The following is a 26,894-nucleotide window of genomic DNA, read 5'->3' as shown; positions in this document are numbered from 1 at the left end:
CTAGACCGGTAGAGACATGAAGTCTGCTCCTAATATTATGGGGCAAGACGAATGTTTGGCCACAAACAATTTTACCTTCCAGGTGAATTTAGAGATATGAATTTTGGCAAAGATGAAACCTAAAATTTCTAATGGAGAAGAGTTAGCCAAAACACATTGAACAGAAGATGAAAAATAGTCAGGAAACTTACAAATGCTCTTTAATTTAGAACACCAATCAGCCGAAATTATCAAACACACGCTCTCCAAGTTTAATAGAGCCGTGACCGGTTCATTGTTCAACTCAATTTTGAGAAAAGGTACAAGTGTGGGGGTCTCCGCTGCAATCCTAAGGCATTCTTTCGGGCATTCAAATGATGGGTTAGAAGAATCCTTATCTTTACCCGAGCTTCCGCTGGGTTTAACAGGGGCTGAGCCTTGAAAAGATGAACACGTCGACTCAGCCGATGACACTAGTCACTTTTGATTATTAGAGTTCACGGAGGTTGCACCAGAAGTTGAAGAGGAGAGGGTGCTATTGGCATTAGGGCAATTCTTGGCAATATGAGGAAACGAGCCACATTTAAAACATCTTTGTGATGACCCTGCTCCATTCTTTGTCCCACTGGATTTGATCAAAGGGCACTTGTTACGGAGATGTTCTGTAGACCCACAAGCATAGCATTTGCGGATGGTGAAAGTTCGGCGAGGTTGAGGCCGAAAATTACTAGATGGAAGGGGTTCCTTAGCGACTCATAAAGTGTCAGCATACCTAACCCCTTTGGCTGAGACCGCCATAGCCTCTAATTCTGCCAAGGTTTGGGGACGAGACTCAAAACATAAATAAGATCTATAAGGTGGTGAGATCCCTTCAACAATAGTTTGCACTATCTGGTCTTCTGAAAAGTGCAGGGCAAACAGTCGGGTATAAAATTTGGTATCTTGGATGTAATCTGCCAGGTTTTCGTCCAGGCATTGTACCCTAAAATAGAACTTCTGCATTAAAGATGACATTGCCCTAGCCGGAATGAAATTTGCCAACAGGTGAGCATGGAAGTCTTCTATAGATGATCTATCGGCTATAGCCTTAACTATCTTGTCTGATAGGTGGAAATGAAGAAGCTGACAAACTAGCGAAACAAGGCTCAAAAGGTTCTTTCACAGGACCAGAGCCCTTCCTGGGAGTTTCACTCCGAAGTGTGAGACTGGTAATATCCCAGAGGACAAACCAGTCTCACTTAGATATTTGGAAGAGGTTAACTATAGCAAGGCAGGCACGTGAACTTATCAAAGGGCCTAGCCAAAGTTATAAAAAGGTCCTAATGAATTTGAATAGGACCAGAATGAGAATGGTAGTTGGACTGTTAACAGGCCACAATACCTTACAGAGACACCTACACATCATGAAAATCACCCAGGATCCAATGTGTAGAAGATGCGGTAAGGAGGAGGAGACCTCCGCGCATGTGTTATGTCAGTGCGAGGCTCTAGCAAGCACCAGACATCGATACCTTGGCTCACATTTTGTGAGTCTGGAAGACATCAGGAATGCCAATATCCGGACACTAGTATCCTTTATAGGAGCACTAGGGCTGGACTAGGCAAACCTGTTTAAGGGGCACAAAGGGTCTTCATAGACCTACGTGTGGAGCTCTGTGAAGACAGGGCTCACCCATTTCTTATCTATCTATCTATCTTGTCTGATAGGATGCCTACAGAATATGGGTACATAATTTGAAGAATTTGAGAGTGAGAAAGGGAAAACACTAGTGCATAATCCTGAAAATCAACTAAAAATCTTAGAAACGAAATAACATCATTAGTGGAATTTACTGAAAATTTTGAAATTCCCCTAAGCAACATAGCCAGCGATGGGGCAGCCTACTAAAACAAGGTGATGAAATTGGTGATGGCCTAGATGGTTGAGAAGCTTCCGATACAGCATTATTCAAAAAGAAAGGTGGAATTTGGTTGGGATGACCAGACTCTGTTTCCAATGGGGCTGAAGTTTGTTGCATTGCTACAGATTTCCTATTTTCTATGCCCTTTGAAGAATCTTCCTCGCTTACTATGTTAATCACAGGGGCTTGGTCGGTTTTGGGAGCAGCTGCCTCAGACAACAATTGATTGACTCTATTAGACATTTTTGAAAGATAATCAACAAGATTACTAACTTCCTTAGCATGCTCTTCTTTTAGTTTGAGAGACAATAGGTCCCTAACCCTATTATAAAAATGGAAAAATCTTGCCTGCACTCTCTTAAGCTGATTAGGAGATGGATCACTCACTTCAAAAAAACTCACAACCGATGCTAGTTCAGTAGTGTCAGTGATAGTGGAGAGAGCCTCATCAATTTCCTTCTCTCCCAAAGTTGGGATACTAATAGGTAATTCTAGAGATTCCTTAAGTTTGGTTGTATCTGCCACAACCGTGCCTCCAGATTGAACATTCCTCATCAGTAATTCGTAAATCGATTCCTCCTTGCGCAAGTACAGTAGCTGGGATGGAGGACTTCGCGAGGGCCAGACATGATGAAAGAAAATTTATGAATTTAGAAGAGAGAGAAAAAGAAAAAAAATTCCAGCGTCTGAGAAAATTCTTAGAGTTTGGTGATGATTCTATGTTTCAGCCGTCAAAAGGGCTTAATTGAGACCCATTAAACCACGCTCTGCTACCACTTGTTACGGGGTTATTCGTGGAGCAGAAAGAGGTGAAAGAAGGTGCGGGCTTGAATGGGTCTAACTGCAATGTCAAAAATTAAATTTAAAACTTAAACTGAAGGTTATATTTTTAGAACTTCAAATTTAACAATTTTTTTTAATGACAATATTACAGGTACAAGTAGCAATCATTAAACAAGACTGGGAAAAATCTAAGATTCAGAACCTTAACACTTTGGGCCTTAAGCCCCCAGTTGTACAATTCCAGAGATACCAGATTCAGTTTACGCAATTCAAGTTAAAAATTGGGAACCATTAAGTCAAGGGCAGAAATCCCCCAAATCTAGAGCACTTGCTCCCAGAATTACAATATCTAGCCTTCCAGAGGCACTCTTTACAATTACAAAGCTAGAAAAACAGCTCACCCGCTCTCTTTCAGCCTCCTCGAGGCACCCTCAAAAATCTTATACTTTCTGGCCTTCCATGACCCAACTTACAATTTGAAATAGGGGTATCTGGTACCCAACCTATAGGACCTTTGCGGAAAAGAACAGTTTAAGTAAATGGCCCAAAATACAAACTGAATGGAGGCGTATACTTGCACTCCAAGATATGAAACTAAAACAACCTAAGGGGCTCTAGGCCGATGAAACAAGGGCTATTCCCAAACTACTGAGGTGACTCATATAGAAATTACTTTACCACATTACAGAAAGAAAAACAGTTATAAAAACGTAGTCACCTCAAACCAAGATGAAGGGGAGCTCGAGAGGGTAATTCACTCTCTATCCTCGATTTACAGTTAAAGATTTTACGAAGGTTTTACATTAGCTGGAAGAAAGTAACATTTTAGAAAAGCTTGTTACATAACTAAAGAGTCAGACCTTTCCCTCGGGTTAAACTGCGGCGGTAGCAAAAAAGAATAAAGTTATGTGGCCATTACCTTGTAGATGTTCCGTTGACCGATGAAAGAGGCCGCCCGCCTCCTGCTTTGACACACACACTCCGATAGGTGATGATAAACCCTCAGGGAAGGTTCGAGATCATTCAAAATTAATCAGGACACGCCCTCTTAAATTTTATTGGCAGACACAAGGTAAAGAAGAAATACGGGATTGGTTGGAAATTAATTACAAAAATTCATGATTGGCTAGATTAAAAAAGGCGGAAAGAAAAGGAAGAATTGCCAACCCAAATATAAACGAATATCAATCAGTTTAAAAAAAAAACTAGAAATACAAAACTTCTTTAAATTATAAGTTCATTCACTTTGCACCAGGGTCTGTCGTCAAAATGTGCGGACCACACTGGAAACAGATCCTGGCCGGGTAATGACTACAAATGCAGTCCGGCCGCAGGTTCAGTACCGCCAAGACACCCAAGACGACACCACGCCGGATCTCCTCAAGGATTTGATCCATATTAAAAATGCTTATAGGAAAAGATAACAAAGGTTTAGCGACCCAACTAACCGGGCGGAATACCTTGAGCTAGCCTGGGAAGTACGAAATCATTTGCTGGGAAGAAAGATTGAAAAATGGGAGGAACTTTGCTATCAGATCGTGAAATATAAGGAATTATGTATAAAACGTTAAGCATTCAATTATAAATTTCAGTATAATACCATAGTGAAGCACGGGTATCTTGCTAGTATAACATATAGAACCAGTAATAATAATTCCTTCATATTTCACATCACTCATTTAGTCAACCGTGTTAATAGATTTCTTAACTCGGGAGTGTATAAACTTAAATGTGCTGATTATGAGGCAACATGTGGGTCAGACAGGAGGGAATTTCTCAATACGTCAATGTCAAAAAATATAATCCCTTTTCAGCTATGAGCCAACATATGTCTGACTCAAATCACCATTTCACATCCATTAATCAAGACTTGGACATGTTAAAAGTCGCAGACAGTGGCACCTTAATCAATATCTTTGAACATGGCTATGTTAATCCAGAACAATTTAATTTAATCCAGAGCAATTTTAATGAAATATCCGAGAAGCATAATATTTTATTTGATATAATTATTCCAATTCTTGAAGAACACAAATTCAATAAGAACTGAAGCTGTAATGCCCCCACCAGTCCTCCATTACTCCTACTTCCCCTTCTCACTCCTCTGCAACCTGAGATCCCACTGCCAGCCTCTGCTTAAACCTAATGTTCAGTGTGCTGTACTATGTCACTGGTATAAGACTCTCTTGGAGCTGCGTGAGAGTAAGAGTGGAGGAGGGGAGGGGTAAGTTCTCATTATACATTTCTCTGACTTTTTATTTCACCACAGTCGTTAAACTTTCTCACTCCCCCCCTCTTTCTTTAGTTATCAGTTCTGATCCATATTGACAGATTTAAAATCTATTAGGCCACTACTCGTCTCTGTAATAATTTAAAGATGTCCCTCTCAATCATTTACAGTGTTTATCAAGGTTATATTTCAAGACCAAGCAAGTTTAAAATTGAATGTTAAAACATAATAACTTGCTCTTAATTTTATTTGCTGTATAATACTTTGCGATGTGTGGACATTAGTGTCATCAAGTGTTTCATCACAGACTATTGTGTTTTCTCTCTTTTGGATCTGTATATTCCAGTGTTTTAATTATGCCCATTTTAAAATTTGTATGGCTGAAGATGGCCCGAGTTGGCCAAAACTAGTCCCATATGCAAATGTTGTGATGAAAAAATATAACTCATTAGTGGAATATGAAAATATAATTACATCTGTCATTGGCCATGTACTGAATAGGTGGACCCATATTACCTTATCAAGTGTAACAACTCTCAATACAGATCATCATGAAATTTTTATCATATGATGAGCTATTTATACATACAAATAGAAGGTCTCCCAAAATACTAAACTTAAATTTGTAACAAAGTAGGCATATTAAAATATTACTTTTATGCTGCTTGTACTGTCTATTCAAGGATTCAGACACAAGACTGTCATTCGCTCCAAAAATTGATCCTATGACTATGAAGTAGGAAGAATGATGGCATTGGGTTCCATGTAATTAAGTTAAGAGTGTAATAACGACTCCAGGAATACAAGTGAATTTATTAACCAAGAATAAGTTAATAACTTAATTTATGGGAATTGTTGAATAGACATTGGTACTGTAAGTAAAAGCAAATTCTGTGTTAGAGGTTTAAGATTTCCGTATATTGAGAAATCACACAGTCAACAAGGAGTCAGTCAAGTTGAACAGCAGTAAGACTCACTGTGCAAATATACACTATGTGATCAAAAGTATCCGGACACCCCCAAAAGCATACGTTTTTCATCTTAGGTGCATTGTGCTGCCACCTACTGCCAGGTACTCCATAGCAGTGACCTCAGTAGTCATTCGACATCATGAGAGAGCAAAATGGGGTGCTTCGCGGAACTCACGGAGTTCGAACGTGGTCAGGTGATTGTGTATCACTTGTGTCAGAAGTCTGTACGCGAGATTTCCACACTCCTAAACATCCCTAGGTCCACTGTTTCTGATGTGATAGTGAAGTGGAAATGTGAAGGGACACGTACAGCATGAAAGCATACAGGCTGACCTCATCTGTTGACTGACAGAGACTGCCGACAGTTGAAGAGGGTCGTCAAGTGTAATAGGCAGGCATCTATCCAGACCATCACACAGGAATTCCAAACTGTATCAGGATCCACTCCAAGTACTATGACAGTTCAGTGGGAGGTGAGGAAACTTGGATTTCATGGTTGAGCGACTGTCCATAAGCCACACATCACGCAGGTCAATACCAAATGATGCTTTGCTTGGTGTAAAGAGCATAAACATTGGACGATTGAACAGTGGAAAAACGTTGTGTGGAGTGACGAATCACGGTACACAATGTGGCGATCCGATGGCAGTGTGTGGGTATGGTGAATGCCCGGTGAACGTTATCTGCCAGCGTGTGCAGTGCCAAAAGTAAAATTTGGAGGCGGTGGTGTTATGGTGTGGTTGTGCTTTTCATGGAGGGGGCTTGCACCCCGTGTTGTTTTGCGTGGCACTATCACAGCACAGGCCTACATTGATGTTTTAAGCACCTTCTTGCTTCCCACCATTGAAGAGCACTTTGGGGATAGCGATTGCATCTTTCAACACGATCGAGCACCTGGTCATAATGCACAACCTGTGGTGGAGTGGTTACACGACAATAACATCCCTGTAATGGACTGGCCCGCACAGAGTTCTGACCTGAATCCTATAGAACACCTTTGGGATGTTTTGGAATGCCGACTTCATGCCAGGCCTCACCGACCGACATCACTACCTCTCCTCAGTGCAGCACTCCGTGAAGAATGGGCTACCATTCCCCAAGCAACCTCCCAGCACCTGATTGAATGTATGCCTGCGAGAGTGGAAGCTGTCATCAAGGCTAAGGGTGGGCCAACACCATATTGAATTCCAGCATTACCTCATGTTCAGCCAGGTATCTGGATACTTTTGATCACATAGTTTAGATAGTCTAGTTTTCAGGAACCGATGTGACCATGTTGGAAGAAAACAGCTTTCTAGCCACCAGATTGGTTGTTTCATAGTGAAGCAGAAATTTCCCTATGATTGAGATTGGGGAGAATTCTAGAAGTTTGAGTGTGGCAAGGAAGGAGGCTATTAACTCTGTGGCAAGTGGCCAAAGGGGTTGTTCTGTTAAAATCTCCAGAGTCATTGCCAGATGAATCCCTGTCAGTCTAAGAAGGGATTGCATAACAACAGTAATAATTATAATATGTATAGAAGTTGAGGACTGGGACTTAGTCTGTAGAAGTAAAAGGAAGACTCTTCATTGATTGCACTGTACTGATCAACCATACTAATGTCAGTTGTACATATTATCTGTACATAGCTGTACATAACTCTTCGAAATTAAGTCACCAGAGGGAAGAGTTACATCCTTCATTCTCAATTTGTAGTCAGCATTTCCTTACTGAAGCTCTACAATTGTCACAGGTAATCAACCAACTTGCCCTGTGTTCCTTTCCTTGTCATGACACTGCTAATATCAGTGTATCGCTTTCAGTAAAGAATGTAAAAGTAAAATCAGGAACTAGGGACTGGGATAATAATAATTATGTTATGGGTTTTATGTCCCTTTTAACAACTGCAGCTTAGAGACCCCAGGGGTGCTGGAATTTTTCTCTGAAGGGAATCTTTAACACACAAAACTAAATCTACTCTCATGGCTCTCTAGCATTTAAACATCCTCAAATGCCAACAGACTGCACTGGGATTCGATCCCACAATCTTGGGCACAGTATGCGAGAAAATTACCGCTGCGCCTCACAGCCACTCTGATCACATTTCGTGTGCACTCTGTAATCCTATCTGGCTGTTAAGTTCTATTACTTTCCGTTTTAAGTAAACTTCGGACTAAAAGGATGTGTAAAAATCCATTACATAATCATTCCATTTTTCATAATAAAATTTCACTTCACTCTGCAATAATAATAATAATAATAATAATAATAATAATAATAATAATAATAATAATAAAGCCGTAAAATTACAGCCAGTAGACATCCTGAGGCAATAAAGAGCATGACGATTGAGAGGTGAAGATAGTCAACAGTTATGAAAGCGGATGAGGACATCAATGTCCCAACGATGGATTATGCGGAGGAACTCCAGAGGAGTGGCCTCTTATTCAGCTCCGGGGCTTGCAACCTCGGTTCTATTACCCTCTCTCCAGGGGTCACAAATATGGAGGGCCCAGGCTCAGGGCATGACTGAAGACCTCAGCAGCTACAGCAGAACACCAGCTACCCGTACAGGTTAACGACCCTTACGATGAGAGTGAATCAGACATCAGTGATTCACTCGCCCAGGGCTCATGCCCCCCACCTAAAATCAACCGTGAATATAGCATGATGGAAATAACAGCAACAAAGCAACTCCTTCAGGCCCGAGCTGACAACAGCAAAGGTAAACCTGGTCATTCGGATTCTGGAGGACCAGAATGTCATGCTGGGAAGAGTCGGAGCTTCCCAAAACTCCTCAAACCTAAGGAAACGAAATTCATTGGTACACTTAACGCACAGATGCCGACCAAAATAGGGAAACTCAAGACAGTCACGGATACTTGTGACAGATTTTGGATCCTCATACTTGCAATACAAGAAACACAATTTCACAACTCCGATCATTTTGACTCAGGTGCTTACCGCTTCTACAAGGGGAAGCCAACAACAAAAGTGCCAAATAGCAACCTATATGTGTTGGAACTGCATTCCTAGTACACAACAGTATCCAGAACTCTGTGATAGACTTCATGTCACCTTCAGAACCCCTCTCCTTGTTCACAGTTAAATGCGCCAATAAGGCCTATACACTAATTAATGCACACGCTCCAGTCAACAGTGAACCTGACAAAAACGAGGTTGAGAAATTTTGGTAACAACTCGAACAGGCACTTATCAAGATCCCCCAGCATCATGTAAAAATCCTCCTTGGAGGTTTTAATGCACAAATCGGCAGAGAAAGGGGACAAAGGTATATCACTGGATGTTTCTCAGCACACAAGAAGACTACCGCAAATGGACACCGTTTATCAATGTATGTGGAATCGCAAACCTCCAGCTGATGTCCACACACTTTAAGAAACCTCCATGAAAAATGACCACATGGAAATTGCCAATCAGTCACCTAGGCGAATACTAGATCAACCATGTAGCAGTTACCAGAAATTATGAACGTCAGAGTATGCAAAGGTTATGTAAAGTCAGACCACCACCTCTCACAAATCAAAATCCGTTTCAGACCCAACTGAAGGAAATACCAAAAACCTACAATCCCATGCATTCACCCAGATTATCTGCAGGAACATGCACATGAGTTTGCACAGTCATTGCAGGCAAATGCAAAAACATGGGATGTACTTCTTGAGACTATCCAAGAATCATCTAGAAAACTTGGCCAACTACCCTGTAAACGGATGGTGGACTTCGGATTGTGACAGAGCACTGGAAACACGTATGCGAGCCTGGAAGAATTGGCACAGTCATCAAACACCCGAGAATCGGCACATCTTTTCAGAAACTCAGAAGCTGACGTCCAAAAGACTCAGACGAATTAAACATGCATACCATAACAAAAGATTAGAGGAGATCGATAATGACTTCAAACGGAATAACACAAGAAATTTCTACAAAACCTTTTGCGAAGAGCTGACCAGCTACAAACCACTCACTCTTTGTTTTCGGTGCCCTGACGGAACTCTCGAGACCATCACAATGGCTAACTGTGACATCCTGAAACAACACTTCACAAAGTTACACAACTGCGAACCGCCTACTGAGAAACTCCAATTACACATATCCACTCCAAACTCAGATTCACTTCCACCGACTCATGAGGAGATAAGGAGCATCATATTACATCTCAAAAACAATAAAGCACTAGGAGAAGATGGTGTAATCGCCAAGATACTGAAGATTGGGGGGGATCAAATGATCGACCAATTACAAGTTATCATTGCGATTATATGGGAAAGTGGAGTCATACCTGTATAGATTGGAAAACTGCCCTGATCCATTCACTGCATAAGAAAGGTGACAAGATGGATCCAAACAACTACCGAGGTATTTCCCTTCTGCCAATAGCATACAAAATTCTTTCACGTGCTCTGCTTACCAGATTGGAATAACAGACAGAAGATAAGATCGGCGAATACCAGGCGGGCTTCCATCCACATTGATCGTGCGTGGAACAGATCTGAAACCCTACGATGATACTCCAACACCGCCAGTCAAACCGTACAGTGGTCACTTTTGTAGATTAAAAAAAAGCATACTACTCAATAGACCGTGGTACCCTCTTCAATGTCCTTTGAGAATACGGTGTTGATAACAAAACAATCATGTTAATCCAACAAACCTTAACAGATACAGCCTCTAAGGTGAAGTTCATGGGTGAAATCTCTGCACCCTTTGAAATAAAAACAGGCGTTAGACAAGGTGATGGATTGTCCCCACTTCTGTTCAACCTAGTACTGAATAAGGTCATTAAAACATGGGAGAAAGAAGTACCCAGAATAAACATGGGAACGAAAAGTAAACGAATTAACATTAAATGCCTTGCCTTTGCTGACTATCTAGCAATAATTACCCAGATTCCTGAAGAAGGCAGGCACGCCATTGAGATGGTTCACGAGATTGCAATCAAAACTGGTCTCCATATCTCCTATGAAAAAACGCAATACATGGACTCCAAGTGCACACACCTCACATCACCAGCAACCAAATATGGCAACATTTTACAAGTCAAACAATTCCAGTACTTGGATGAAATTATTGGTAATTCAGGCAATGAAAAAGCAGCCAACAAAATGTGCGCAGAAAAACTATGAAAAGCATACCTAATCACTTGGAACTTCTACAATAAGAAATCAATATCCACAAAAGCCAAACTCTGACACTACCTTTTTTTTTTTTTGCTTTACGTCGCATCGACACAGATAGGTCTTATGGTGACGATGGGACAGGAAAGGCCTAGGAATAGGAAGGAAGCGACCGTGGCCTTAATTAAGGTACAGCCCCAGCATTTGCCTGGTGTGAAAATGGGAAACCACGGAAAACCAACTTCAGGTCTGCCGACAGTGGGATTCGAGCCCACTATCTCCCGAATGCAAGTTCTCAGCTGCACACCCCTAACCACATGGCTAACTTGCCCGGTCTGACACTACCACACTGTTGTCCTCTCTGAGGCACTCTACGCAACTGAGACATCATCACTCACCATTAACATCAAGGACATTGAGAAAATTGAACGACAGGTACTGAGGAAGATATTCGGGCGCAAGTTTCAAGAGGGTATATGGATGCGAGAAAGCTCGGAAGAACCCTATGCATTAACTGAGCGATTCACTTCAGTCGCATGCAAACGGCGTGTGAAATTTTATGGAGATTTAGCACTAATGGTTGACTCACGACAGACTAAGAAAATATTTTTAATTATCAATGGAAACCAACAAACCAAAGTTTGCTGGCTAGTGGGTATACAAAAGGACCTCGCAGAAGACGAGGTTGATCCAATGGCAACCACAAAAAATACATACAGACAAAAGATCAACACCCATAAATTTGCACCAGCAATCCATCTGAGAAAAGCTTGAAACACAAAAAACTCACGGGCACAAGAAAGACGGCAGGCCCATAGTGAAAGGATGAGAAAGTTTTGGGAAGATAAGAAGAACAAGAAGATGAAGAATACCAGTGCTATTAATGGTTCCACGTGCTCCTTAGGGGACTAATCAAATGTATACATAATAATAATCTTCTTCTTCTATTGCTTTTCCCACACATGTGGGGTCGTGGGTGCGAACTGTTTTGCACATGTGGATTTGGTCCTGTTTTACAGCCGGATGCCCTTCCTGATGCCAACCTTATATGGAAGGATGTAATCACTATTGGGTGTTTCTGTGGTGGGTGGTAGTGTAGTGCATTGTCTGAATATGAAGAGGAAAGTGTTGGAACAAACACAAACCCCCAGAAGAGCTAGAAGACTTAATCAAACATAATTAAAATCCCCGACCCGGCCGGAAATCGAACCCGGGACCCTCTGGACCGAAGGCCTCAATGCTGACCAGCCAATAAGTTTGACAGTAATAATAATAATAATAATAATAATAATAATAATAATGTCCTTTTCTTCTATCTTAATAGGTTTCAAACACAAACAGACCAGTTCTCAGGACCAATTGTTCCAGCTGCTCCATGCAGAAGTTACACACTAGCACTCAAAGTTGGGGTAACATTATTTTTCCTAACATACAATTTTAATTGAGCCCAGATCATTTCTATGGGGTTTAAAATACAGTGATATGGATGGATTCACAACAATTTTTGGCACAGAAATGTTATTGTACTCCATAAACTTAATAACGTCGCTAACATTGCTGTTCATGGAAAGGAACTGAATTAGCTGCCGCTTGTATTGTTCATCATGATTACACATCTTTGGTCAAGTGGTAGATCCATCATTTCATCATGGCTATCTTAGCACTTTCCAATGTTTTTAGCCAGCAAATAAAGACAATTCTCCACCCAGTCTTCACTACCCCCAAAATGCAACACCATAACATGCCTGCCTTTTTTACAAGCTACTTTACGTCGCACCCACAGAGATAGTTCTTATGGCGATGATGGGATAGGAAAGTGTTAGGAGTGGGAAGGAAGTGGCTGTGCCCTTATATTAAGGTACAGCCCCAGCATTTTCCTGGTGTGGAAATGTAAAACCACCTTCAGGGCTGCCGACTATCTCCCAAATAGAAGCTCACAGCTGCGTGTCCCTAACTGCAAGGTCAACTCGTTCGGTGGGTACGCTAGCCTCGTGATGTCGGTGCCTTCAATATGCAATTACAAGTTCCATCATCCCACTCTTTCTTAAAATTCACGAGTGTCATACCAAGATTAATCCAGATATACAACTCTGCACCCCTCGGAAGTTTCAGGGATAGTCTATGAATGCATGTTACCAAGCTGCTATTCTAGCAGATTCCATTATAGTTGTTTTTATCTCAGAATGCGGAAACAAAATACAAGTTTTATTAACATTTATCATAGAGTATTTTTTCATAAGTAAATATTTTAACAGTTCCTGTATGGTTGGTGGCTTACCGTTAATAAAAATTTATATACCTTGTGTCTCATCAAGCCACAGCAAAATCATCAATTTTATTAAAAAATAACCCTGTTATCACCACACTTTTTCAGAGCTGTAGGACCTCTTTTTATGATTTTCTCAATAGTGTTCCTGTCAACTTTCAGAATTTTAGCTATATCCAAAATATAACCCTTGCCTACGTTGTTCTTTGTAACATATTCATATGCGTTACGCACCAGCTGTTGACTTTGCTTACTTAAGGTTTTAGTCTCCTTTATTTTCTTCACAGAATAACTACTACTCAGTTGAGTATCACTCGTGGGCACGGAACCACTGCTACTCTGTCAAGATCACTCCTACTGGTGCTCGGTTGAGGATTATTTGGATGCATTAGTAGATTTAATTCCGAATATTCTGGTGTGATAATTTCCAGGATTGATCCCCAATGCCTCCACATTATTGCATGAAGTTAACTGAAAAGCAATACACTTCACAAATATTAGTTAGTGAAGTAAATATTACAAGAATTTCAAACAGTAAACAAAGCATGTGCATATTGTTTGAGCTGAAAAAGAGACTGATGTCTGTTGTAAGTAGAGGTGTATTAGCAACATAGCTGTGAGGATTTGTGTAGGGGAATTGGAACTTCCATTTTAAAGTCCACTATAAATATAAAATCACCCGCCCTTGGGTAGTAAGCGGCTGAGGGATCAATCATATACCGTCGCCTTTATGAGCTGGTGGGGATCCATTGCCCATCTCAACTTTATACTACTGTGGAAATAAATTGCACAGAATTGTCTCTTTAATACACACAGGATAAACTAATTAGTTATATGTGTTATCTGTTTGTTTCAAATATCCAACACATAGGAAATCAGTTCTTCAAATGATTCTGTACAGTGGCAACAAGTTAAAGCCAAACTAATCCATACAACTGAAAAAGCACAGCAACTTAAATATCAAGAAATGATGGAACAATATGCTAAAAGAATATCTGGCAAGGAAGGTAAGTTGCATTACAATAAGTTGATATTTGATAAACAAAGATGTAGTCTTTAGGAAATAATTTCTGAAATCTCACATTTCTAATCTAGCAGAGTTAGAAAACAAAATTTGCACACAATAAGTTACCATAATCCTCTGTTAGGCCTATAACATGACAGTGAATTTTCAAGGTGTTGTGACTCATCAGAATGCATGCTAGTCCCTGATGAAGGTCACTTAATAATCTATATATATAAAATAAGAGTTTTGTCTGTACATTGCTCAGAATTCAAAAAGAAAGGTATTTCTGTATCAGACGAGTTCACAGGAACAAGGAATTGCACTTTTTAATTTTCCATCATTTCTGTCTGTCTGCCTGCCTGTATGTACGTACGCGCATCATGAGAAAACGGCTGAAGAGAATTTAATGAAAATCAGTATGTAAAGTTAGAGAATCAGCCACTAGAATCTAAGCTATAAATCATTTTATTCTCGCTGAATAAAATGGTAGTTTAGTGGAAGGACTAAAATTTAATTCTCAAATATTTATGCTATTAGTGATCCTATCGATAAATATTACATAGCTAAAGTTATATAGAATGAAATTCCTGATCATTTATGTCTTGTACATTTTTACCGTACCGGCTGTGATTACAGAAATATTCATGAATTTGTATTTTTGTTGTTAAGTCCATATCAACGCCGAGCCACGAGCAAATGGGTAAACAGAATGTAATGAAAATCGGTATGTTGAGTCAGGGAATAAGAAACTACAGTTCAGACTATAAATAATTTTATTCACCCTAGATGAAATGGTATTTTAGGGGGAAGGCACCTAAAATTTAATTTGTAAATGCCTATGTTATTGGTCCTATCGAAAAGTACTAGAGAATACAAGTTATAGAGAATACAATTTTCGATCATTTATGTTTTATTCAGTTTTACAGTACCGACTAGTAAGAGTGGTATTTCAGAGTTGGAAGAAAACTAAATGTGAAGGCCTACAATGTCAATAGCTCATAAAATTAATCAACAATAATACATTGACCATTGTTTGTTGTGATGTTCTTTGTCTCTTATGCTGCCATTCATCTCTGATAGATGGGATTACTGCTGAGTATCAAATATAACAGCCTGCCTGAATATTGGCAGGAAATAGCTGGGGAGTAAATAACTTTCTTTTTTTGCATAAATTTTCTGATACTACTGCTATTTAACACACTGGTTCATTATATTATTCCAGCAATTCGATCCCTGCTCAGATGCGCTGATTTGAATGAGCAGTACGCACACTTAAACGGAATACGGCAGAGGAGTGTTCACAGCTGTCTGCGGCCTGGAACTTTGGACTGTTAGATTGGCAGCATAGTACTGTTCATTAAAAGTGAGGAAATGTGTGGTTTTTCATTTCATCAAGTATTTCATGTGATAACATTGCTTTTGATCGTAACATTTCTACTAACGTCATTGTAATGACCTATGTTGATTTCGGTTGAGAAAACCACTACGATAGTCTTTCCGAGGATGAAAAAAGGCAGGTGGAGAGTAAGTGTCTGTCATTATAATGAAAATTCCTCAATTTGATTGTAACTGATTGTAGGCAAGAGGGCCTACCACAGCAATGACAATTCTCTAACTCCATCCTTACATGGGAAAAGATGTTTGGTGAATTCCCTATTGCATTTCTGAGGTACTGGTAAGAGCTATGGAATTCAATTTCTTTGTCAACAAGAGATGAATGTATACTTCAAGACGACACGATGGCTACACGTTAGCGGGAAAGATGTTCCACTCATGCGAAGCTGAACTAACACCAGATCGCTTTCAAAACATGTGAAATGGAGTGGTATATCTGCCGTACAGAACTTCTTTGAGCATTTCCATGGAATCTCAAAGCATGACACTATATCGCATTCATTTGTGAGATCACTGAAGTACACACTGCACCAAAACGTGTATACGGGTTTGGCAGACGAGGCACGGCGTTCAATAATGTATTGTACCAGTAATGCATGGTAAATGCCGTATTTTTATGAGATAAATAATATTTAATCATCACGCAAGACATTTACTGCGAGCTTTATCTGTCTACGCTCAGTGGAGCGAGCCGGCTTGAGGCAACTACAGCTGTATGAGTGATGTGGATGCAGGAGCAAGATAGGCTACCCACCTGTTCCACCACGTGCTACCCGGCAAGGACTGGTGCGTTCTAGAAGAAACGTCACACCTTCCCGAATGTTCGACTGGGAAATTTTCAAAACTCACGTAGCATGTTAATACGTGTGGCTACTCCGCTCGGTGACACTGTTACTGAAATATAATATAAAATTATTGATCCAAGAACTGGTATTATCAAAATCATTTACATTTGGGGAAAAAATAATTTATCTGAGCAAGGGGTGACAATTCCGCATGAGATTCATCATTACTACTTTGCCTCACTCTTTCTTGTAGTTCAGTATCGCCACTTAGATATTCTCCATCTTGATTATCAAAATAATAATAATGATCGTATCAACTCGAGAGATACATCACCGAGCTCGATAGCTGCAGTCTCTTAAGTGCGGTCAGTATCCAGTATTTGGGAGATAGTAGGTTCGTACCCCACTGTCGGCAGCCCTGAAAATGGTTTTCCGTGGTTTCCCATTTTCACACCAGGCAAATGCTGGGGCTGTACCTTAATTAAGGCCACGGCCGCTTCCTTCCCACTCCTAGCCCTTTCCTGTCCCATCGTCGCCAGAAGACCTATCTGTGTCGGTGCGACGTAAAACACCTAGCAAAAAAAAAAAGAGAGAGATACATCGTTGTGTAGATAATCATGTAAATGTCCGTAATATTAACTTTCAAGTAAATCCATCGAGGGATTCTCGAGTTATTCCACTTCATATAAATCATTATATCTGATGACATAGAAGCACAAATCGTATATAAGACAAGCCCAACCCAACCAAGTCAATCAGTCATAGCTGGGAGTCCAGTCTGACTCACCACGCTACACTATTACTCTGGTCGTCGAGACAAAATGCTGTCAAAATCTATCTTCGAATTCTACAAGTCTTCATAATGGACTTAAGATTCTGTCAGTTAATTGGAACTTAGATTTTGTGCACGTATAGAAACTTCGATATGTGACAAGTCTTACAGTGGACTTAGGTTCTTACAGTTGATTAAAACTTAGAAATTGTGCGCGTGTAGGAACTTCGACATGTGACAAGTCTTTATAATTGTGGAACTTAGTTTCTTACCACTTCACAATTGTGGAACTTTGTTTCTTACCAACAAGTATTGTGATTTTGAAAGTGACACACTACTACATTATATTATTAACTGTGGAATTCCTTAAAACTCAGTCAGCTTATTTTCTTTCATTTATTAAGTAGAAGTGATCATGAAAGTGTTGAAACTTTTTCACTACCATAAATGCAAGTGATTACCTATTACACAATTTATACTTGTGTGCTTCGAAACAAGTGATTAACTCTGGGTAGAAGTGAATGATACTCAATTCAAACTGAGTTGGATTTTGGACTGTGCATAATAATTGCTAATGTTATTTCTTCTTCAAAGTGTTTAATAATTTATTAGTGCATTACTGACAGCGTTGTCCCTTGGATAAACGCTTGTGCAGTCGTACATTTATTTTAATGTCAAGTGCGACCATATTTCGGTGGAAAGCGACCACGAACTGTGCATAATGTGTGAACAGTTTTCAGTTTCATTACTTCTAAAGCTTATGTTCACGAACTGTGATTTATTTCTTTTCTAAATTCGATGCTATCTGCACATCTTCATCTTTAAATAACATTTAAATTCTATCTACAAGGGACTAATGAAGATCGGCTTCATATTACGTCAATATTAAATCGAACATTGGTGTCAAATAAGTGTCAGGGGACTATGCAGTTGTGTGAGTAATAAAATGAGTGATTACCCCGCAAGATCGTCTGAGACCATCTAGAGCAGGGCCATCCAGCCATTGCGCTCCGAGAGCGCGCCCGCGCTCGGGGAGCACTGGGCAGTCAGACCAGCGCTCCTTCCCCTACCACCACTACAGTGTGGCAGCAAGGAGACGGACGATATTCGGACCGCGCTGACTAGATACAGTGCGTACGCAGAGTCGTGCGTCCGACGGCTTTTGTGGGTTTGTTGACATATTGATAGGGCTGTTTTGCCATAACAAATACACCGCATATACAAATTGAAAGATACTCCGATATATGGAATATGCAGGAAACGAAATCAGGTGTTAAGTAAAGAATACAGTAATGTGATTTATTCAAAACTGAAATTTGAACATATCTGAGAGGAAAATTCAACAAAATTATACCAATATGAACAGATAGTACAGACCTTGAGTGGCTTTTGCTCAGTCGTTTTTACGAGATTTTACTTTTGGAGCAAACAATCTTCTCCAAATTGAGTAGGCCTCCAATATTTCTGGACACAGCTATTCTTAAACAATTGCACAAGTTTCCATCGCTTATCGTTGCACGATGTTTACTTTCGGTAAGCTCAAGAACTCTTCGAATTTCCTTTTTTTTTTTTGTTGGTATTTGCTTTACGTCGCACCGACACAGATAGGTCTTATGGCGACGATGAGACAAGAAAGGACCAGGAATGGGAAGGAAGCGGTCGTGACCTTAATTAAGGTATTAATTAAGGTACAGTCCCATCATTTGCCTGGTGTGAAAATGGGAAACCATGGAAAACCATCTTCAGGGCTGCCTACAGTGGGGTTCAAACCCACTATCTCCCGACTGCAAGCTCACAGCTGCTCGCCCCTAACCGCACGGCCAACTCGCCCGGTACTCTTTGAATTGACGGTGCGTGAGTCCATGGGAGCGAAGAAAATTTACCATTCGCACAACTGTTCTCATTACAGTCTTTAAGCTTGGCGACTTTTGCACAGATTGCCTCCTGGTGTATCAAGCATTGGATCGCCGCCATTAGGATACTACCGCTCTCAGCCATTTTTAATTTTACATAGCTGAGGAACCCCGTGCGTAGACGACGTAAAGCAGGAGCTCCATCCGTCGTTACACTCGTCAACCGCTCCCATTTTAATCCCATTGACTCAAAAACACCCTCCACTGCTTGGAAAATATCGAAACCGACAGTGGTGTCTTTGAGAACTACCAAGTCTAGGAAATCTTCAGGGATGCGAAGATCGTCATCCACCCCTCGAATGGAAATAACGAGCTGAACTGTGTCCGCAATGTTGGTTGATTCGTCGAAGGCGATGGAAAAGGATACAAAATTTGCTGCCTTCTCCATTAATTGCTGTTCTATATCAATGGCCATATCGTCTATTCTGCGAGCCACAGTTTGAGGGGAAAGAGAGATTTTTGTCAAATTTCTCAACTAGCTCCATAGGACAAATACATGCCGCCGCGTCCATTCGGCACTCCTTGATTACATTCCCTTCCGTGAAGGGTTTCCCAGCTTTGGCAAATCGTGGCGAACATTTGTAGCTTGCTCGTAAATTGGGTCCACCAACCTCAATCTCCTTAATCTCCTGTCAGACAAAAATACGGCAAGTCACAATTTGTGTCCTTCATATACTAATTCAACCATTTCTTCATTCCCGTTTGTAAACAGGCATTTTAAAATTAAGACAATAATACAGAATAGTGCTGCTTGAAATTTTCTTTCAATTCTTCCAACTTCGATTGATGACTGGCGTCTGTCAAAATCACCGTAATCATCCATTTGGTTGGCACTTAAGTGCCGTTCCAAATTGTGTTTTTTTTTAAACACATTAAATCTCGGTGGCACACTATACATTTGGCATGCCCTTTATAAGCTGTACAGAAAAATGAAATATCCCATTCAGCTTTAAAGGCTGCTGCTTCACCACTCCTTTTTTTTTTTTTTTTTGTAAGATGTTCAGTCATGACAACTGCGAAACATTTAGTTACATGCTGTCAACAAAGCGCTTCGGCGCGGCGGGCAGAACGCTCGCTCAGCCAGCCAAGCTCCTCCCACCCCTACCGAAACTACCTTTCCCCAAAGCGCTCAGAGCACTGGCTTAGAGCGCCGCCAGAGCGCTAGCGCTCGGGGAGTGCTGTTTGGATGGCCCTGATCTAGAGCTTCAGAGGTACGAGTTCGATCCCATGTCGGACCAACCTGGGTGTTCCAGCTCCATTCCCTGGTGACGAACGAGGCCTGCAGATCGAGTTCCAGTCCAGTTCAGCATGGTAACCTGGGAGTAAGGGTTACCTGATAGGCGATGTTGAAGATGACGAAAATCTACACCAATGTGATATGCAATTCAACATGCATTTATTTGAATAAACTTCATTTTTTAAAGAACTTTCAAGTTTTCTTGTAGATAGTACCCTTCCTCCTGTACCAAGCCCTAGCTATAATTTACCTGGAACTGCCCTGAGACATAACTCATGCAATTATAAATTAAACAGTAAATCCGAGCTATATTTTACTGGTACAGTATATATACGGGTTTGGCAGTGAATGGGTTAAAGTGAACTCCACTAGTTTCGGACTTGAGACAAAAAAAAAACAAGATATTCGCAGTCGAATGTTAATAGAATCAAATCTGCATACTTCCTAACATCACATGCACTTGTGAAATTAAGAGCACACACAAAACATAAAACCAAAGGTAATTAGTGTTCTAAACATTTGGAGAATTGAGGACGCAAATGCTTGTAGAGTCCTCCAGGATTTCAAGATCACTTTGATTCTATTTACAGTTATTTGGAGAGTTTATTCAGTGAAATGAACACTGCTGGATGCCATAGGAATATTATTTACACTGAGTTAAATGACAATCACTTCAGCTGGGTGTTAGGAGTAAAATGACTAACGGGTGAAATTAGTCCCGTTCACACACACCTTTACATTTATATACGACACTGTTAGAATGCAAACTATTGAGTGAAATTAGACCCATTCATTCACAAGATTATGTTCAAAGACGTGGAATAATATTGTTAACTCAGTTTCTGAATAGTGAAATTTAGTTCCATTCACACAATGTCCTAAGTTCACAAATAATGTGAAACTATTTCACATAAAGACTAGCACTGTCAAGTTAAGAAAGTTACTAGTATTTCAAAGTTTCATTTGTTAAAACTAAGTATCAGTGAACAGTTTATGAACATAAGAATGTAAGTTCTGATACGCAAGATTTTAGTCAGTTGAAAATGTTCAAAGTATCCCACTCACTAACTAAACGGCTAAGTCCGTAGACAGAGAAATATTAAGTGTGTGTTATCACCATTATTTTTGCAGAGTATCAAAGACTTCTACTCTACAACTTTGACGTAACGTAGCACTGGCAGTCACCACCAGTCAACCATACAGGTTCGACTGTGAGGCAAGACTAATTTGTGTCCCGTTCTCGCGTCTCTTTTATACTGGAGTTTAAGATGGTGACTCTTTCATATTTGCTTCAATAATTTCCTTAATCCATGGAGGATCTTGAAACTTGGAGATATTAACGATATTAAAGTGAGACGTACAGTGGTGTTATTCCCATGCTTGTACGATAATTATTATAATTATTATGGGAGGTATACCGCATAGAAGTAATGGAACATTCTATGAATGATACGATGTAGCGTGGGTGAGTGGAGCCGGACACTACGTCACTTGCCATTTGTTAGCTGCAGCCCGCTAGCACGCGTGGTGCATGTTTCAAAGTTTAAAAATACTTTGCGAAATGATCACAGGACCAGCGTCACTCACTCACTCACTCACTCACTCACTCACTCACTCACTCACTCACTCACTCACTCACTCACTCACTCACTCACTCACTCACTCACTCACTCACTCACTCACTCACTCACTCACTCACTCACTCACTCACTCACTCACTCACTCACTCACTCACTCACTCACTCACTCACTCACTCACTCACTCACTCACTCACTCACTCACTCACTCACTCACTCACTCACTCACTCACTCACTCACTCACTCACTCACTCACTCACTCACTCACTCACTCACTCACTCACTCACTCACTCACTCACTCACTCACTCACTCACTCACTCACTCACTCACTCACTCACTCACTCACTCACTCACTCACTCACTCACTCACTCACTCACTCACTCACTCACTCACTCACTCACTCACTCACTCACTCACTCACTCACTCACTCACTCACTCACTCACTCACTCACTCACTCACTCACTCACTCACTCACTCACTCACTCACTCACTCACTCACTCACTCACTCACTCACTCACTCACTCACTCACTCACTCACTCACTCACTCACTCACTCACTCACTCACTCACTCACTCACTCACTCACTCACTCACTCACTCACTCACTCACTCACTCACTCACTCACTCACTCACTCACTCACTCACTCACTCACTCACTCACTCACTCACTCACTCACTCACTCACTCACTCACTCACTCACTCACTCACTCACTCACTCACTCACTCACTCACTCACTCACTCACTCACTCACTCACTCACTCACTCACTCACTCACTCACTCACTCACTCACTCACTCACTCACTCACTCACTCACTCACTCACTCACTCACTCACTCACTCACTCACTCACTCACTCACTCACTCACTCACTCACTCACTCACTCACTCACTCACTCACTCACTCACTCACTCACTCACTCACTCACTCACTCACTCACTCACTCACTCACTCACTCACTCACTCACTCACTCACTCACTCACTCACTCACTCACTCACTCACTCACTCACTCACTCACTCACTCACTCACTCACTCACTCACTCACTCACTCACTCACTCACTCACTCACTCACTCACTCACTCACTCACTCACTCACTCACTCACTCACTCACTCACTCACTCACTCACTCACTCACTCACTCACTCACTCACTCACTCACTCACTCACTCACTCACTCACTCACTCACTCACTCACTCACTCACTCACTCACTCACTCACTCACTCACTCACTCACTCACTCACTCACTCACTCACTCACTCACTCACTCACTCACTCACTCACTCACTCACTCACTCACTCACTCACTCACTCACTCACTCACTCACTCACTCACTCACTCACTCACTCACTCACTCACTCACTCACTCACTCACTCACTCACTCACTCACTCACTCACTCACTCACTCACTCACTCACTCACTCACTCACTCACTCACTCACTCACTCACTCACTCACTCACTCACTCACTCACTCACTCACTCACTCACTCACTCACTCACTCACTCACTCACTCACTCACTCACTCACTCACTCACTCACTCACTCACTCACTCACTCACTCACTCACTCACTCACTCACTCACTCACTCACTCACTCACTCACTCACTCACTCACTCACTCACTCACTCTTATACCTATCAGCGTAGCCTCCGTGGCTCAGGTGGCAGCACGCCGGCTTCTCACCGCTGGATACCGTGGTTCAAATCCTGGTCACTCCATGTGAGATTTGTGCTGGACAAAGTGGAGGCGGGACAGGTTTTTCTCCAGGTACTCCGGTTTTCCCTGTCATTTTTCATTCCAACAACACTCTCCATTAACATTTCATTTCATCTATCAGTCATTTATCATTGCCCCAGAGGAGTGCGACAGGCTTCGGCAGCTGGCACATTTCCTATCCTCGCTGCTAGATGGGGGCTTCATTCATTCCATTCCTGATCCGGGCGATGACTGGAAACAGGCTGTGGATTTTCATTTATACCTTTCAGCATTAAAGTTTACAAGCCTCAGTGAATTAACAACCTACCTCCACAAACCTCCATTAGCAAAGAGTTCCTTGGCCTCACTTAATTCCCTATCTAATCTTTAAATCATTACTAATACTGCAACATCACAAAGATCGAAGCTCAGGAGAATCGGTCTCGAGATTCTCGAGATCTGTGACGTCACTAATTCTCACTGTTTCTATAATGGAACAGCTCTTCAGCACATAAGGGAGAGTTAATCATTTTCTATAATGGGGAGACTCTCATTACTTGTGAGCATATAATACACAGGCTGTACTAAAATTAATGTGTAAGGCCAGGATTTCTCTGTAAATACATGTTTGTTTTTATATTAATTACTGTTAAAATGTTATTATATATTTATGAATTAGGATATTTGGAGTGTTTTAAGATGCATTTGTGATACATTGCACAGGAATGGAGCCAAACCCAGCAATGGAAATTTTACAGCAGATCTGAATAAAAGTGTCTAGGGTGTAAAAATTGCATTTCTATGTTCTGACTTCATGTGCTACCTATGGATCATTTAAACAAACTAAGTTATGCAGAAGTTCAAGGCTTGACCACTCATTGAAAACTTCGTACAGTTGGGAAGAAAATTAGTGAAAGCTATAATGGCATTTTTCTCAAAATACTGTTTTCTTAATAGCAACAGTCAATAATTAATATCTTCTGAAGTATTGCATCTAGAAGCATTAACTCTGTTTTTTTTAAATTCTCAGTATCTTACGTCAATTTTAGAATCACAAAAATCTCAAAAATGAAAAATCCAACTTTAGGAACCTTTCCATGCAACAGGTCACATTTGATTTTCTATAGTTTTCCATATTTTGGTGTATAGTACATTTTTTTTAAACTTGCATATCTTTACATAATTGAATGTTTTATTTTTAAAATGTTCCATATTTTATGGTTTCAAACTTATTCTTAGCAGATAATCACTTAATATTTAATTTACTAACACCTGTATTTTAAAGCAGGATTCTTAAATTTCTATGGAATGTTGAAAACAAGTTGTGTGGTATGCGCATTCTTTTTTTTATTATTTTTTTTTTTATTGCTGTGTCTTTGGCCTTGTCAGTCAACCCTTGTGATAATAGAATTCCTTATACCTGACCTCAGCAGGTCTGCTCCAGACAATTATCAGAGCATTAGTGCCAATTAGGTTAACCATCAACAGTTGTAAATGAGTTTTGAGTATATCTTCAGTGTGGATTATATATTTTTTTATTCGGTGTAATAGTTAAAATGCCACGAGATCATAAGTCCTCATCTATAAAATACGATTGTATGCAAATGATTTTCATAACAAAGGAAAATCAACAGATGGTAGAGTTTTTTTTTTTTTTGTAATGCCTGCCAGAGAACAGTGTCTAGTTCTCAGCAATTTCTAGTGCAACAACACCTTTTGACAGAAAAATACAGGGCTAACAATACATTTTAAAAAAGAAAGGAAAAACAGATATTTATATCAGATATGCAACTGAATGCGAAGAGTAAATTTAGTAAGGACCTTTGTTGAGCCCTATTGCTGCAGATATCCACTCTACTGTACCTCTACAAGTTAAACAACCCATGCTTCAAGGAATTCCTGGAAAAATACACAGTGCAGAGTATACCAGACCAGTCAACATTAAGAAAGATCTATGCACCATTGATCTATGATGAAACACTGGGAGAAATAAGGAAAAATATGTGAAATACTCTAATAAGGGTATTAGTTGATGAGAGTGCAGGTAGAATGATTGGAAATGTTGTCATTGGTTTAACAAATGATGAGCCTTGTAAACCTGTTCTATTAACATGCATGGTCTTGGATGCATGTAACGAGAGCATAGCCAAATTGTTCAATGATGCCATGGCATTTCTATGGCCAAATGGTATTAGATATGAAAATGTGCTCATGTTTCTGAGTGATGCAGCTTTTATGGTCAAAGATGATGAAGTGTTGAAAGTAATATATTCCAAGATGATTCACTTCACTTGCACAGCCCGTGTTCTTCATCAGTGTTCAAACTCATTCGAGCTACCTACCCTAAAGTGGACCTCTTAATATCTTCAATGAAGAAAGCATTTTTGGAGGCTCCTAGCAGGATTCAGATTTTGAGAGGCATGTATCCTGATATGTAATAACTCAATGGGGAACATGGTTAGAGGCAGTAGCATACTATGCAGTTAAAATTGAAGCCATTGAGAAAGTGTTGATTGTTTTAGATTCTGAACAGTGCTGCTTCAATTGAATCCTCATGGTCAGTTAGTGGTGACAAAATAGTGAAAAATGACATAGCTTACATCCAAGCAAACTCCTCATGCATCACAGCAGCATTACATGCTCTCTAAAAGCCGTGCCATTTCAGTGGAAAGGTTGGAGAAGCTACAATTATTATTATTATTTTTTTTGCTAGTTGTTTTACGTCGCACCGACACAGATAGGTCTTACAGCGACGATGGGACAGGAAAGGGCTAGGAGTTGGAAGGAAGCGGCCATGGCCTTAATTAAGGTACAGCCCCAGCATTGGAGAAGCTACAAAAGTGAAGTTAATACAGTGCTAAGCAAGAATTCAGGATATAATGACATGTGCAAAATCAGTACAATTTTAAGTGGTGAATCAAGTTCGGAAATAGATTTGGAGTTATCTCCTGAAGATGTTGCAATTTTAAAATGGTCCCTGTAACTTCTTGTAATGTTGAACTGAGTTTCAGTGAGTAGAAAGCAATTTTAAGAGACTTTAAACATAGTTTCACTTTTGAAAATTTAAAACATTGTTGAAAGGGAAGTCACAAACTATAAATTTCAACTTCTTATATAACTAGCTGATGTACCCGTGCTTAGCTACAGGATTCTCAGAAAGACTGACTTCATGGTTTTCCTAACTGAAGTCAACATAGGTCATTACAAAAATATCAGTAGGAAAGTAGCAATTAAAAGCAAGGAGCATTA

General features: G+C 40.4%; 1 protein-coding gene across 14 annotated transcripts in view; it reads left to right on the top strand.

Annotated features, from left to right (window-relative positions):
- The window catches only part of LOC136872684 (rho-associated protein kinase 1), a 94,364-nt gene that overhangs the window by 50,877 nt on the left and 16,593 nt on the right, over window positions 1–26,894 (top strand). For all 14 annotated transcript variants that reach the window (XM_067146507.2, XM_067146501.2, XM_067146506.2 and 11 more), the window contains exon 4: window positions 14,117–14,252. In XM_067146507.2, coding sequence (XP_067002608.1) covers window positions 14,117–14,252 — 136 coding nt within the window. The remainder of the gene's footprint in view (window positions 1–14,116; window positions 14,253–26,894) is intronic.

This window comes from Anabrus simplex, chromosome 4 (genome assembly GCF_040414725.1).
Source record: "Anabrus simplex isolate iqAnaSimp1 chromosome 4, ASM4041472v1, whole genome shotgun sequence".
Lineage (NCBI taxonomy): Eukaryota > Metazoa > Arthropoda > Insecta > Orthoptera > Tettigoniidae > Anabrus > Anabrus simplex.
This window is presented reverse-complemented; position numbering and strand designations above follow the sequence as displayed.